Source organism: Callorhinus ursinus, unplaced genomic scaffold, assembly GCF_003265705.2.
Source record: "Callorhinus ursinus isolate GAN/ISIS: 27379988/994484 unplaced genomic scaffold, GSC_fseal_2.0 scaffold55, whole genome shotgun sequence".
In the NCBI taxonomy this organism is placed as follows: Eukaryota; Metazoa; Chordata; class Mammalia; order Carnivora; family Otariidae; genus Callorhinus; species Callorhinus ursinus.
Window position 1 is genome coordinate 3,004,553 of NW_027397117.1, and position 13,808 is coordinate 3,018,360.

The following is a 13,808-nucleotide window of genomic DNA, read 5'->3' on the forward strand; positions in this document are numbered from 1 at the left end:
CCTCCCCCAACCTTCTGGAACCTTCTATATACCTCTGCGTTCTGGGCCCCCAGGGATTGTTCTTGGCTTTGATATTTACTGACAGAAAACAAACTTGGGGGGGTCTATATCAAGGAGTCCATGAGAAAGGTCCCAGCTATCACAGACCACTAGTGCTTTTACCCCCCAAAAGAACCCCAATCTTTTTTGACAGAAACTCTGATAGAATCTTGCCCCAAGGACACGCTGTTATGCGTCCAGCTGCTTGCTTGAGAACCACTAGTTTCTGGCACATTTTACTGAGCCGAACACTTCCTGTTGTTTGTATTTCAAAAAGGACTTGTTTTCCAAATATGAAACATAATAACATTAAATGTTCTTTCTAAAAGTACATGTGCCCCTCCCCCCCAAAACCAAGGCTAGCAGAGCCTACCGGGTTTGAATCCAAAGCAGGCTCAAATCTTTACCACTGAATCGTGTGCTCACTGAAGAGTCCTAAGAGCTTGCCCCTGACTTCCAAGGCTAGAATCAAAATCGTTTCCGAGATACCCATTTGAACTAGCTGTGGCCTTATCCTAATTACAAGGATTTCCCAAGAGCAGTTCTTATTAATTTACCAATGTGCCTCTGGCTCTGTTTAGAACCTACACTTCTGTCCTCACTCTTGTGGTAGATCTCTTGCAAAGGTTTTCCTATCCCACAGTTTTACACTTAACCCCAGTGCATAAATACCTGAGCAGCTGAAATCTCACAGCCCACACACATACACCATGTGCAGGGACACATAATCGAGAGCCTGACTACTACAGCTCCAGCCAAGTGATGACCAACTGCTTAGCTCGACTTAGAAACCCAGAGAGAAAAAAGCCTCAGCCAGCTCTGAATAAAGACCCAAGTTTCCACCACATGCCTCCTCTTCCTTAGAAGTACCGTCTACTCCACACTCAAGCAGCCAAGTTTCAAGGACTTGTCTTGTGGGGTTAAACAAGAGGACAGGCCACATTCCCAGTTTGCTGGACTCAAAACTCCCAGTTACTCTACTTCAGGGAGGGGATGGGGCTGCAGAGTTAGTAATGGGGTGGCTGGCCAAGGAATGACCAGGAGACAGGCACACTGTCCCAAGGATAAATCTGACTCTACTAACATCATGTTTTAATCACTGAGCCCATTAGAACTGTGGATAATAAAGTGTGACAGACCTCAAGAGAGCAAATGATTTGTTCCTCTGCTGTCATGCCACAGAGTAATTTCTCTGAGGTCATACATTAGATAAGTACGGGTACAGGAACACTCGATTCCTTATGCTCCACGACCTTGCTTTCCCACTCCCACATGCCACGGACAGAAGGGGGAGCGGGGCCTGGGGCTGATCATACAAAATCGGCAAAGTTTCCAAAGATCCCATTCTTACCCTACATCGGGTCTCACCTTGTGGCTGGGGAACTCACAGAAAGACAAGGTTTGGACAACCCCAGAATTTTTCTTTTGGCAGCCAACAACTGGTCACATGGCACGGTTCAAGGTTACACAGGACCCCCACGGTACAAACGTGGGGCAGGAGCAGACAACGCTTGCTTAGAGCTTTACAATAAAGCCAGAGCAAGTGTTCCAGAAGTTGACAACATCAGGAAGGCAACCTCTGGAACTGGCACCCAAGGGACTCCAGAAAACCCTTCACTCTCGGGCTTTCGGGATTCTTCTCACTGGGCATCGAAAGCCTTCTTGTCTGGACCGTAGGGGAGGGACGTGCAGGTGAATGGCTAAGCTGGGCGGGCGGGGAAGAGGAGGGGGAGGGCAGTTCCTTCGGACCCCAGCAGAGGTAGACTAGGGAAGGCAAGGGTTCAAGAAGACAGGAAAGGCCGTTTTCTTGGGGCTGGCTGGGGGGCTGCTCCCCTTTCCTCCTCTCTCCGATTAAAAACGAAAGCCCACGATGACGAAGGCTATGAAGAGAAGGAACACAAGAGTCGTGTCTCGGGTCTCGTCCCAGCGGAAGCCCTTCTTGGCCCGGTCCTCCTGCTGCTTGCGCAGGGCCTCTCGCCGGGCCCTCTGGCGCCGTTCGCGCTCCAGCTGTTCTCCGTAGTGCGCTTGGTAGAAGGCGTCGAAGTCGAACATGGTGCGGTTGGCGCCCGCCGCGGCCCGAGCACGACTGTGGGCCCGAGAGGCCGGTGGCGGGGCGTGGGGCGAGCTGGCATTGCCGGCGGGCCCCTTGGAGGGCCGGACACCAGGCCCGCGCAGGTCCTCGTCGCTGAGCAGGCCGCGGTCATACTTGCGACGCAAAGTGGCACTGCCCAGCACCAAGTAGGCCTGGGAGATGCGCGTGAAGCGCTCGGCAGCCTCCGCGCTCCCCGAGTTGCGGTCTGGGTGGTAGAGAAAGCTCTGCCGGTAGTAGGCCGCCTTGATTTGCGCCTGCGTGGCCGTGCTGGGGACGCCGAGCAGCTCATAGAGCGCGGTGCGCGAGTATGGGCCGTCGCCCTGGGAATAAGTTCTCGCTCCTAGGCCCAGGCCGGATCCCGGGTTCTGTGGAGCGTTCGGGACCAGCCACAACCTCCACAGTAACCGCCGCGACCACCTCAGATCGCGCTTGGCTGCCATCTTGGATGGACCGTGCGGGCGGTGCAAGATGAACTGGCCAATGGGAGGCGTGCGTTGTTCGCAGCGCGTCGGCACTGTAGCCAATCGAGTAAAACAGGAGGCGGGGAGAGGGGCGGAGCATGCGTATTAAGAGGCGGGCGTGGGGCCGATGACATAAAAGCCGGGTTTCCGGACCGTCAGTACCAGTCTCGAGGCTGAGGCGGGGAGATGGCGTTCCGCAGCAAGAGACCGGAGCACGGCGGGCCTCCCGAGCTGGTGAGAGTTTTGCCCCGCGCGCGCCCCTCTCCCTGCCTGTGCGGATTCCTCATCTTGATTCCTCCTCTACTGCTCTTTTCTTTTTTTTTCCCCCGCAGTTTTACGATAAGAATGAAGCCCGGAAATACGTGCGCAAGTAAGGGGAGCCTGCATATTGCCCGGCGTCGGGGGTCGGGAACCACCGGCAGGTTGACCCAACAGCGGGCATTGCTGGGAAAGCACGCGGAATTGGGGGGGGGCGGGGGGGGGAAGGAAGAGACAAGGACTGATTCCGGTTCTTAGAGTGGGAAAGTCAGCGATGAGGAAACGAGCGTTAAAATGGGGGTGGGTCATACTTATTCTCTCCAGGTGGTTTTCGAAGTTTTAAATGACAGCTTGTTTGAAACATGTCGTAAAGTCGGCAGGGGGCCGTGGATCCGTGTAAGGGGTCGGTGCTGTTGAGGGGAAGGAAAGCGTGTTCGCGGAATGCTGTATGTAAGTTCTCATGAGAATTGCTGGTGTAGGATCTGCATTTTGGAGGGTGGTTGTGTAACTCTAAAGCTACTCAACAGTTGAAGGCTAGAACAGGGACTTCCAAACCTCCTCTTTCTGATACGCTAGTCCAGAGATAACTGCTCTCTTTCTTTCCATTCAAATTAGAGTCCAAGACCAAGAAAGTCAGCAGAAATCTCTGGTCCAATTGTCATTATGTAGCAATATAAACTTCTCGCCAGCTGCAGAGCTCTGGGATTCTTTCTCTTGGTCTTGGGATAGATCTACTATAGACCTGTTTTTATTAGCTGCAGTCATCGATTGAAATAATAATAATAGATAATAATAGTTTGATTCACTTAATAGGAAAATGTTAAACATTTTCTTAAGCTTTTTTATGTTGGTGATGTGTTGAAATGATTAAATTTAGAGCATATTGGGTTAAGTAAGATATGTTCTCAGGTGTATTGGGTTGAGTAAACTATTACAGTTAATTTTATGTGTTTCATTTTAATCGTGGTACTAAGAAAGTCTTACCTGGCTCGCGTTATATTTCTTACGGACAATACTGCTATGGATTTTATTGTGCGTTGTTGAGCTTTATACATGAGAGTAACTATGGTGGGTAATTCTTCCAGAAAATGTGTTTTTAAGTAATAACATCAGAGCCTTACTGAGTTGAAAATCCCCAATGATTAGTTATTTAGGTAAGTGGTTTGTTCCCTTCACGTTAGCATTGCAACTGGTAGAGTTGTAATTTGTGTCCCAAAGTAACTTGTTGCTGTATTACATGGGGTCACTTTTAAGTAGTTGAGTATGGTGACTAGGAGAGTACTTCAGGGTGATTGTTCCTTTTCCTCTCTTTTTTTTTTTTCTTTTTTCCTCTGGGTGATGTTTTAGCTCAGAATTCTTTTATCACTTGCTTGTGTTTTCTGCCTTCCCAGCTCACGGATTATTGACATCCAGACCAAGATGGCTGGGCGAGCTTTGGAGCTTCTCTGTCTGCCTGAGGGTCAGCCCTGTTACCTTTTGGATATTGGGTGAGATCCTGGGGCCCAGTTCAGGTTGTCCAGGTGGTGGTGGAGTGTCTTTGCTGCTCACACTGTTGAGTTCCTGTTGGTGTCTTCCAGCTGTGGTTCTGGGCTGAGTGGAGATTATCTCTCGGATGAAGGGCACTATTGGGTGGGCATCGACATCAGCCCCGCCATGCTGGGTATGTATGTTCTACTTAGCATGGGAGCAGACTACTCTTTTTGAGTGTGGAGCAGTATGGGTCGTCTCTTTCCCTGATGTACTCTTCTCCAATGTAGATGTGGCCTTGGACCGGGAAACTGAGGGAGACCTGCTTCTGGGGGACATGGGCCAGGGCATCCCCTTCAAACCAGGCTCCTTTGATGGTTGTATCAGGTGAGAAGAGTCTTCGCTTCCTGCTTGTAGTCCTGCAGGTCAGTGCTTCCCAAACTGGCCGTGCAGCAGAGTTACACAGGGTACTTAAAAATACACATCCCCAGGTTAGAGCAATGCCCCCAGTTATGTGTTTTTTCTACTTTGAAACGGTCTACTCCTTTGATTATCTTGTGTTGCCAGGTTCAGGTACTGCTGGCATAGATTCTGTCTCTGGAGGGGAGGGGGAAGGGGTGGTCTTCTCACAACTCCAGGAGCCATTTTGTGGGCCCCAGCAGCCATCTTGTGGGCCCCAGCAGCCATCTTGTGGGCCCCAGCAGCCATCTTGTTGGCCCCAGCAGCCATCTTGTTGGCTCCTTTTTGAATAGCTCTGCAGTGGAGAGTGGCCCAGAATTTTCCAGTCTCTTCAGTGGTGCTGCCCATTCTGGGTCGTCAAGGTCAACTTTTGGGCATTTACATAGTACTTTGGTAACAGATCTTAGAACGTTGAAATGACCGTTGAAGCGTGAAGTTGTTTTCTGTGGTAAAGTTCTGTTGAATGTTTGGTGTAGTGTGTTGTTGTTGGGGTGGAAGGTAGGGGATAGGGAGGAAGTCATAACTTTAATCCTTACCTGGGGTGGGGGTGGGTACCTCCTCCTGTGATTGCGGCCTGAGCAGTGGGGATCTGGGTGAGCAGTAAAATTTGGATTTGAAGATTTTCTTCTAGGATAAGGGATTAGTTTATATCTGGGAACAAGATTAGGGGGAAACCGCATTTCACGGATAGCAGTTGCTTTTTAGTAATGATTGGGTGAGATGTTCTAAGCCGCAGAAAACTGAAGGCCAGCGATACGGTTTGTATATTTTAGGAGTAAGTCGTCAATTTTTTTTTTTTTAAGAGAGAGAGTACAGCAAGCTTATTATTTTATTTATTTGAGCGTTCCTTATGTGTAGGACGTGGTACCAGGTGTGGTGGAGTTTGTGGAAATACAACACAATCCCTGCTTTAAGACTCTCCATGGTGTATTAGGTGCTATAAACACGGGCCATACAATTAAACACGAAGTTGAGTGTGGAGTGTGACTGGGGAGTCACGGGGCCCACCACAGCGGTGAAGAGAAGCCAGAGAGCACAGGAAAGCCTTGAAGAGAAGGAGGGGCTGGGGTTGGGCCTTGAAGGCTCCGAGGAGTTTGGATAGTCACGGGGAGGGTTTCTGAGTGAAGGAACAGTGGGAACAAAGGCACAGAAGTAGCCAGGGGAAGGAGCTGAGAAGTTTGGGCTTTATTGAGTAGTCAGTGGGAAGCTAGGGAGCGACAAGATCGGAGCTGTATTTTGGGAAGATTATTTAAAAGAAAAGCAAGATGAAGCAATGGAGGCGGTGAGTAGTGCTGACCCAGGAGAAGTGGTAGAGAGAAATAAAAGTTGGGAGAGGCATTTGGACAGACCGTCACGGTTTGGGGTTCTGTGGTTAATGTGTGCACAGCAGTGAACGGGGACATACCTGAGAGGAGTATATAATAGCTGCTTGAGGTTTTTAAATCTGGGGTTGAAGACACTGAAAATAAGTACAGTTAAAGGAACTGATTTGAGGGCGCCTGGGTGGCTCAGTTGGTTAAGCGACTGCCTTCGGCTCTGGTTATGATCCTGGAGTCCCGGGATCGAGTCCCACATCGGGCTCCCTGCTCAGCAGGGAGTCGGCTTCTCCCTCTGACCCTCTTCCCTCTCGTGCTCTTTCTCTCTCATTCTTTCTCTCAAATAAATAAATAAAATCTTTAAAAAAAAAAAACTGATTTGAGGAGGACAGTGAATGGTTTGTGTTTACTATAAAGGGGTTTTCCCTTGATTAGAGGAAGGGAATGAAGGGGGGGGTAGGTGGCAGAGAGCTTTGACATGCTGTGTAATTTTAAATCCGAGACGCATGCAGAAACAAGGTTGAGAAAATACTTGTTTGGACTGGCTGCAAGGAAGTTAATGCTGACCTTCTATTTACCCTTTTCTGTCCAGTTGTAGGATGGTAAGCTGGAGTGGGTCTGCACGTGCCCAGAAAGAGAATTATGAGCAGGAGGGTTTTACCTGGGGCTCAAGGATGTGCATGGTGTTCAAGTCTCAGAGGCTGGGGGGAGCAGTGTGTGTTGCTCTCTCTCCTGACCGGGTCCCTTCCTTTCTCAGCATTTCTGCTGTACAGTGGCTCTGTAACGCAAACAAGAAGTCTGACATCCCTGCCAAGCGCCTGTACTGCTTCTTTTCTTCTCTCTACTCTGTGCTGGTGAGTATGAGATCTCCCAGTCTGGGCTGGCTGCTTATCCCTCCTGCAGGTAGTGACGGAGTAGGAAGCGGCCCATGAGAAAGCCATTCAAATGGGACCTCAGGACCCAAAAGGGAGGGGGGGTGGCAGGACCTTATTGTGGTTACTTCTGTCTTGGTGTTCAGTCTAAAGAGAAAGCTCGGTGGTCTCACATCCCTAACGAGATGCAGAAGATGTTGATGAGACCGATCACAATTCCTGTGTCCCCACTGCACTGAATTTTAATTGGAAGTTAGTTTGGGGGCATGGACTCCACAGAGCGAGGACAGAGACATCATGTCCAGGGCTCACAGAGTGCCCACATCCTCTTGACTCCCACCCCTTTCTCCCCCCTTCTGCTCACGCTCTGATGGGGAGCAGGGTGGTTATTTATCACAGAACCTTTATTAAGCTCTATCTTGTTTCCATAACTGATGGTGTTGATTTCGGTTGTGTTACAGGATTAGAGGATTTGAGATTTTAAGTCCCAAAAATGAGCTCTTTTACTTTTTTGAGTGGATCCAGGTATTTCTTGGTTTTCTTAATCTCCCCACCTCATCCCCGGTTTTCCTAGGATGGGTGGTTTTTGCATATGGCTGGCTGGTCTCGCGCGTCATGTGGTTTCTGTCACACATGCACTGGAGTTAATCCGAGGTTCTGATGGCCTGTGTTTGCCTTTCTCTCAGCTGAAGTGGTTTTCTCTATGTTTAGCCATCTCCCCATTACATTTGTGACTCTGCTCAAGTGTCCCTCAGAGAGAGGCCTTCCTTGAACCAAAAGTAAAGCCAACGGTCGTCTTGTCACTCACCATTCTTTTGTCCTAATATATTTTTCTTCTTGGCACTAAATCGATACTGTAAGTTAGCAGTCTTTCTCACTAAAACATGTGCTCCAAAAGTTCTGGGGCGCTCTCTGCTCACAGCTGTATCCCAAGCCCTGTGAACAGTGTCATGTAGCTAGTGGGGTTTCAGATATTGAGTGAACAAGGAATGGAGAAGTGTTGGGCCCTGAGCGCAGGGTATATTTGTAGGAGAGTGATGTTTCTGTTGCTTGCAGGTCCGTGGAGCCCGTGCCATCCTGCAGCTGTACCCTGAGAACTCAGAGCAGGTGAGCCCCTCAGGCTCCTGGAGGTGCAGGGAAGGGGGGGAGGGACCCAGAACAGGTAAGCTGTCCTGCTCCTCACTCATCTGCCCTCCCGCTGTTGGGAGGTGACAGAATGAGGAACTTGTTGCTGACTGGTGGGAACAGTAGGGAGCGAGCCTCCGAGAGAGGTTCCTGTGGCCACTGATGGCAGGTGTTGTGACCTGTCATTCTAGGGAAGAGTAGTGGTATCTGCGGGGGTTAGGATAAAGACGTTCAGTCTTCTAATGACAGACATGTGGTATTATAATTAATAGGATAATTCTGGTTTCCATAGTCAAATGAATAGAAGTTGGGGAGGATTTGAGAGAACAGCAGAGCCGTCTGCCCTGTGGAGGGTCAACCATGGGGATGAGGAACAGAGGTACAGATTCTGAAAGTGGGGAGCTGTCTCCAGCCCCTCACATAACGAATTTGCCTCCTGATTGGTGGCCGTTCATTCCTGAGATGGGTCCCTGGGCTATAAAGAGAATTGGCGGGAATTGTTGGTTCTAGCTTGCATTTTCCTCTGTGTGGCTTTTGGGGACTCAGAATGGGGAACGGTCTGATGAACACCTTCAGTTCCCCCTGGGCAGGGTGCATCCTAGGGGCAGACTGGCTTCTGGAAGGGAGTGGAGAGGAAGCTGTCTGCTCTCCCAGCCTCCCTGCCTGACTTGCCGCCGTTCTCTCCTCAGTTGGAGCTGATCACAGCCCAGGCCACCAAGGCTGGCTTCACGGGTGGCGTGGTGGTGGACTTCCCCAACAGTGCCAAGGCCAAGAAGTGAGTGCCGGGGGCTAGCATGCTGCCCGCACTGAGCAGAGAGGGTGTTGGGGTGATGAGCCGGCCAGAGGCGTGCGGGGCTGGGTCCCCGGGGCCCTCAAGGTTCTGCACCTGTGTGTGGGAGGGAGTGTGCGTGAGGACTCATCCCCCCCCCCGCCCCCACAAGGCTTTATGAGCTCAACCGTCACTCTGCTTTCTGGTTTCAGGTTCTACCTCTGCTTGTTTTCTGGGCCGTCAACCTTTCTGCCTAGGGTAAGGATCCCAGAGTTTGCAGGCTTGTGGCCTTTGGATTCCCTGCTTGTGGGGCTGAGCCTAGTACCTGTTGGAAGGGCTCAGGCCTAGGTGGCCTGGCCTCCTGGGGTGGGGCAGGCGGCTGGGGAGACCGCCGGGACGATCTAAGAGCACTCTGGTCCCCGCAGGCCCTGAACGAGAGTAAGGACGACGAGGAGGTCCAGGAGTCCGAGTTCACGAGCGAGAGGTAAAGCTGTTGCTTGGGCTGCCTCGGGTTTGGGGGCTCGCTGCTGCCAGGGCTGGCAGACAGGGTGGCTCTCCACTTTCACGAGGTCTCTCAGGTCCAGGTGTGGCAGTAGCACCACGGTGGTGACAGCGGGAGCCCTTGGGGCCTGTCCCTGCCTCAGGCTGGGCAGCTGGGACCCTTCTGGATGTGTCCGGGCAGCCGTGCGGCCTTCTGTCTTTCCTCTGTCTGCCGTCCCTCCCCACCTGTGTCGTGGACCCCCGCACCCCCTCCGTCTCCCCGTCCACTCCCCTGCGTGCTCTTGTCCTCTCCGGGCTCCTTCCCTCCCGCTCGCAGACGCGCTGCACGGCCTCCCCCGTCCTCTCCAGTAGCCCCCGATGCCAGCTAGCCAGCGCCGCGCCTGGGTCCCCTCTGGATCAGATCCACACCTGCCTCTTGCTCTGCCGCCCCATTCCCTTACCCCTGCTCCTGCTTCCGTCTCCTCACCAGTCACTCTTGCCAAGGCCACAGCAGCCTCGATCCTGCCAAATCTGGCCACTTCTCAGTCTTCCTCTGCTGTCCTCTCAACCTGCCTGCTCCGTCGGCGCCAAAGCGGCCGATCGCTCCCTTTGGTGCTTTCCTTGCCCGGCCTCCCACCCGCTGTCCCGGTTTGCTCCTTGCCTCGCTGGCTGTTCCTTCTCCGAGCACCCTGGGGCCCAGCCTGGACCCCTTCTCCCTCTGTCGCCTTAGCCACCAACCCTAGGTGCACTGCTCCGGATTTATGCCCGTGGCCTCAACCCCACCTCCAGCTTGCGAACCCCCGTAGAAATCCGTACCAGACTTCCCGCAGGTATTTGGGACCAAGCCAAGCTTTTGCTGTTCACCCCGAGGGTCCCTTCCTCTGCTCTTTCCCCTCCTCATTCCTGTCTTTCTGATCTCCTCTCCAGCCAGTCCTTCACGTTCTGCCCGTGTCTGTCCACACGGCAGCCCCCTCCCCTGCCCAGCCTGAGCCCCCACTGCTCCCCTTGCCTGATGCCGACACTGCTGGGCTGGCCTCCCTCTGCACTCTGGGTCTTTGACCCTTTGAATTTCTCTTCCACGTGGCAGCAGGACGAGTCCTTTTCCTTTTCCCTTAATTTCTTAAAAAGGGAGGTTCTGTCTTCCAGTGTCCTTGGTTGAGTTCTCCTTACCCTTGTTTCCCTCCACCTTCCACCGCTCTGAAACCCGCACGTGTGGTTCCTGGGTGGTCTGGTGTCTCCCCGGCCGGAAGGAGAACTTGGGGACCGCTGACGTATCCCTGATGTCAGAGTAGGGTCCTGTTGGTGAACGGTATCCAGTGTTCGCTGACTGGATAATTGATGGTAAGGCAGCAGAGGTTACTTCTTCATTCTGGTTGATGGGAGTGCAAAAGCCCCAAGGTTTTTAAGACATTGAAGAGGAAAAACGGGCAGAGCGTCAATGAGTTTGGAAGGCCACAAGTGGTGAAGATGACGAGTGTGGTCCTGATGTCCACCACAGATTGGAGCCCCCTGAAGCCCCCCCCCCGTGGTCATCTGCCTTAGTTCCTCAGCCCATTCCCCATGGGGATTTGTGGGGGGGGGGCTCTTCGAGATGTGTTCTCCTCTAAGGTGCCCACCACTTGCTCCCAGCAAGTGGCGCCCTCTCCTCTCCCGCCTCACAGAGGACCCACACGTGGTTCAGCCCCCTCCACCCACAGTACAGTCCCTCTTGTGCTCACACTGGTGTCTACAGACGACACACGCTAGCTGTAAACTTAGGTAAGCAGCCGTTTCTCATCTACTTGAGGGGTCAAAGCCCACACTTGGGCAGCGTGTTGAGGAATAGAGCACATCTGTGCTTGGGCTCGGCAGTGTCCGGCCCGGGCCTGTCTGCCCAGCTTTGCAGGCCCTCAGCTGGGGGCAGGGGGCAGAAGGCTGTTATCCGTTGGAAGGATAATCGGGGCTTCTCTCGTTCTTGTCATTTCTTTTTTTTTTTTTAAAGATTTTATTTATTTGAGAGAGAGAGAATGAGAGATAGATAGCACAAGAGGGAAGAGGGTCAGAGGGAGAAGCAGACTCCCCGCTCAGCAGGGAGCCCGATGCGGGACTCGATCCCGGGACTCCAGGATCATGACCTGAGCCGAAGGCAGCCGCTTAACCAACTGAGCCACCCAGGCGCCCTCGTTCTTGTCATTTCTAATCATTCTGTCTCTCTGACTCTTGTCTCTCTGAGGACTCCGTCCACCTGTGGCGTTTGCAGCTTCTGACCAACTTCCCTCTTGGCACCTCTGGTCTGGGGCACTCACTGCCTCCCCCTGCTCCCTTCATCTGCCTTGATGGCTCTCCCCCATCATTCCTTCTTCTGTGGCTCAACAGCTGGCCGCCCAGCTCGTCCCTCCTGCTGATTGGTCCTGCACTTCCAGTCCCCAGTTGGCAGCTCCCTCCTGTTTTGCACTGGGTGCCTCAGACTCCTGCCCCTCTGGTTGTGGGCATTCTCCATTTCTTTCGGGCAACTCTGCCTGTACACGCCGAAGGGTCTAGATCACATGTTATTGTCTCTGACTGCTCCCTGCTTACTGAAGGGACAGCATGCTCACTCCTTGCCTGTAAGCCAAGTGAGATTCTGAAATTCCTTTTTTTTTTTAAAAATAGATTATTATTTATTTAGAGTTGGGGGGGAGGTGCAGAGAGAGAGAGAGAATCCCTAGCAGACTCTACACTGAGTGTGGAGCCTGAAGTGGGGCTCAGGACCCTAAGATCATGACCTGAGCCAAAATGGAGTTAGATGCTCAACTGAGCCATCCAGGCACCCCTGAGTTGTTTTGTTTTGAACAATTCTGACTTTTGTTACTACGTCAGAACAGGTGAGTAGTAGTAGCCAGGGTCTGTGATGTTTCCAACCCTCAAGATCCCACTGCCCTTCTCGTCCCAGGCACACAGGACTCTTCTGTCCCCAAACCTTCTGCTTGGTCCTTTCAGTGCCTCCGCCCTGTGGTGCTCTGGTCTTGGTGCTGCCTCACCTTCTGCCTGCAGAATTACCCGTTTGTCTCAGCAGCCCTCTAGTTTTTCCCAGACTCTGCTTTTCCTTTCTGCGTCAGTCGCTTAGCAGCTGCTGGGCCTCTGTGCACTTGCTTTGCCTGGCGTGGCTGGTCCCTGCCATGGCCCGGTCGCGGGCTCTTCAGGGGCAAGTCTGGTTCCTATCCACCGTAGGACATCCTTGGGTCGTGCACTCATGTGCTCAGGAAATGGCTGTTACTCAAATGGTGAGCAGCCCTCCATGGCCGGAATTATGCTGGAAGCTGTTTGATCCCAGCTGCCAGGTGGGGATGTGGTTTGCGGGGGCAGAGGCTCTCCCTGTTCTCAGGGCCTCTCTCCCACGGGGCTGTGTGAGGGGGTCCCTCTCCTCAGCCAGGGCCGGAGGCCAAGATCAGCCCTTGAGGATCATTGTCGGGGCTGCCATGAGCTGGCAGCCTTGTTTTCCTGCCTCAGACATGTGGAGTTGCTGGGAGCCCCCACGTGGTCTAGCCCAGGCCTGCCAACCCCACAGTCAGACGAGGGGCTAACGTGGCAGCACTGGGCACGGGGCCTCCAGCTCTCCTCGGATGGTGCCAGGCTCTCATGAGCTGATCCTGCCTGTGTTGCCCCAAAAGTAGCGCGGCTCTCCCTGCCTGCCCTGCGGGCAGCACCTAACGAAGACACCGAAACGATGCATGTGGGGGGCGAGTAGGGGACCTCCCCTCCTGCTCTCCTCCTACACAACAGCTTTGGCCCGGGGGGAGGGGTGTGTGTGGGGGGGGGATCACTGAGGGGAGGGGAGGAGAGGGTGTCTAAAGGCGGGGACACTTCGGTGGCCGCAGGGGCATGGGAGGATTGCTGTTGGGCCCTGTGCGTGTGAGCTGGGCTGCCGGCCAGGCCGCGCCCTCCGCCCCCTCAGAGCAGTGTCTCCCGCGCAGGATCCTGTACAGGATGGCGAAGCGCAGGATCATGAGGAAGAGTCGCGAGTGGGTGCTAGCAAAGAAGGCGCGCTACAGGCGGCAGGGCGAGTGAGTGCTGGGGCCGGGCTGCCGGGGAGGGCGGGCTCTGGGGCTGCGCAGGGCTTCCCTGCGGTTGGAGGGGTCCCGGGGGGTTCTCGGTTCTTTTCTCTGAGACTGGCCCGTGACTTCTTGGCCACAGGGCGGTCAGACCGGACACCCGCTACACCGGCCGCAAGCGCAGACCCCGCTTCTGAGCGGCGAGCCGGACATGTTTGGAGGCCCAGCGATGCGCCGCGCCTCGCCACCCACCTTGTCGCCTGCCGGGGTTCTCTCTGTTGAAGTGCCTACTTCCATTACCTGACAAGATACTGTTTCAGAAAAGTTCTCAAGTTCTAACCATTTCTCTTCACTAACAAAAGTTCTTGTTCTAAAAGCAATAAACCACTTTTTGTGGAACTGGGGCTCTAGCATTTTTCAGCTCTGATCCTGAAAACATTTCTTGGGTTTCTCTACTGGT

General features: G+C 53.3%; 2 protein-coding genes and 1 non-coding gene across 4 annotated transcripts; 2 read left to right on the plus strand and 1 right to left on the minus strand.

Annotated features, from left to right (window-relative positions):
• Window positions 1–273: 273 nt before the first annotated feature.
• Window positions 274–2,717, minus strand: DNAJC30 (DnaJ heat shock protein family (Hsp40) member C30). The gene has a single exon (XM_025864714.2). The coding sequence runs from the start codon at window positions 2,569–2,571 to the stop codon at window positions 1,891–1,893; it is 681 nt and encodes a 226-aa protein (XP_025720499.1). The 5' UTR covers window positions 2,572–2,717; the 3' UTR covers window positions 274–1,890.
• Window positions 2,671–13,747, plus strand: BUD23 (BUD23 rRNA methyltransferase and ribosome maturation factor). 2 transcript variants are annotated; one of them, XR_003206404.2, is made up of 13 exons: window positions 2,671–2,826; window positions 2,925–2,962; window positions 4,242–4,337; window positions 4,428–4,510; window positions 4,608–4,704; window positions 6,850–6,946; window positions 8,021–8,071; window positions 8,779–8,864; window positions 9,071–9,116; window positions 9,284–9,342; window positions 12,528–12,580; window positions 13,271–13,360; window positions 13,491–13,747. XR_003206404.2 is itself a non-coding variant. In XM_025864595.2 (12 exons), exons 1-12 carry the CDS (start codon window positions 2,779–2,781, stop codon window positions 13,543–13,545), a joined length of 846 nt encoding a protein of 281 aa, XP_025720380.1. In that variant the 5' UTR covers window positions 2,671–2,778; the 3' UTR covers window positions 13,546–13,747. The 2 variants fall into 2 exon arrangements, 1 of the variants encoding a protein (XP_025720380.1); XM_025864595.2 differs by lacking the exon at window positions 12,528–12,580.
• Window positions 12,682–12,812, plus strand: LOC112817595 (small Cajal body-specific RNA 20). The gene has a single exon (XR_003206429.1).
• Window positions 13,748–13,808: the final 61 nt, after the last annotated feature.

What these genes read in the sequence shown, in the direction of transcription:
- DNAJC30 (XM_025864714.2), bottom strand. Translation starts at nt 2,571, where the DNA reads ATGGCAGCCAAGCGCGATCTGAGGTGGTCGCGGCGGTTACTGTGGAGG.
- BUD23 (XM_025864595.2), top strand. Translation starts at nt 2,779, where the DNA reads ATGGCGTTCCGCAGCAAGAGACCGGAGCACGGCGGGCCTCCCGAGCTG. An exon ending in AACAGTGCCAAGGCCAAGAA is followed by an intron (nt 8,865 to 9,070) that starts GTGAGTGCCGGG and finishes TTCTGGTTTCAG; the next exon opens with GTTCTACCTCTGCTTGTTTT. An exon ending in CGTCAACCTTTCTGCCTAGG is followed by an intron (nt 9,117 to 9,283) that starts GTAAGGATCCCA and finishes TGGTCCCCGCAG; the next exon opens with GCCCTGAACGAGAGTAAGGA.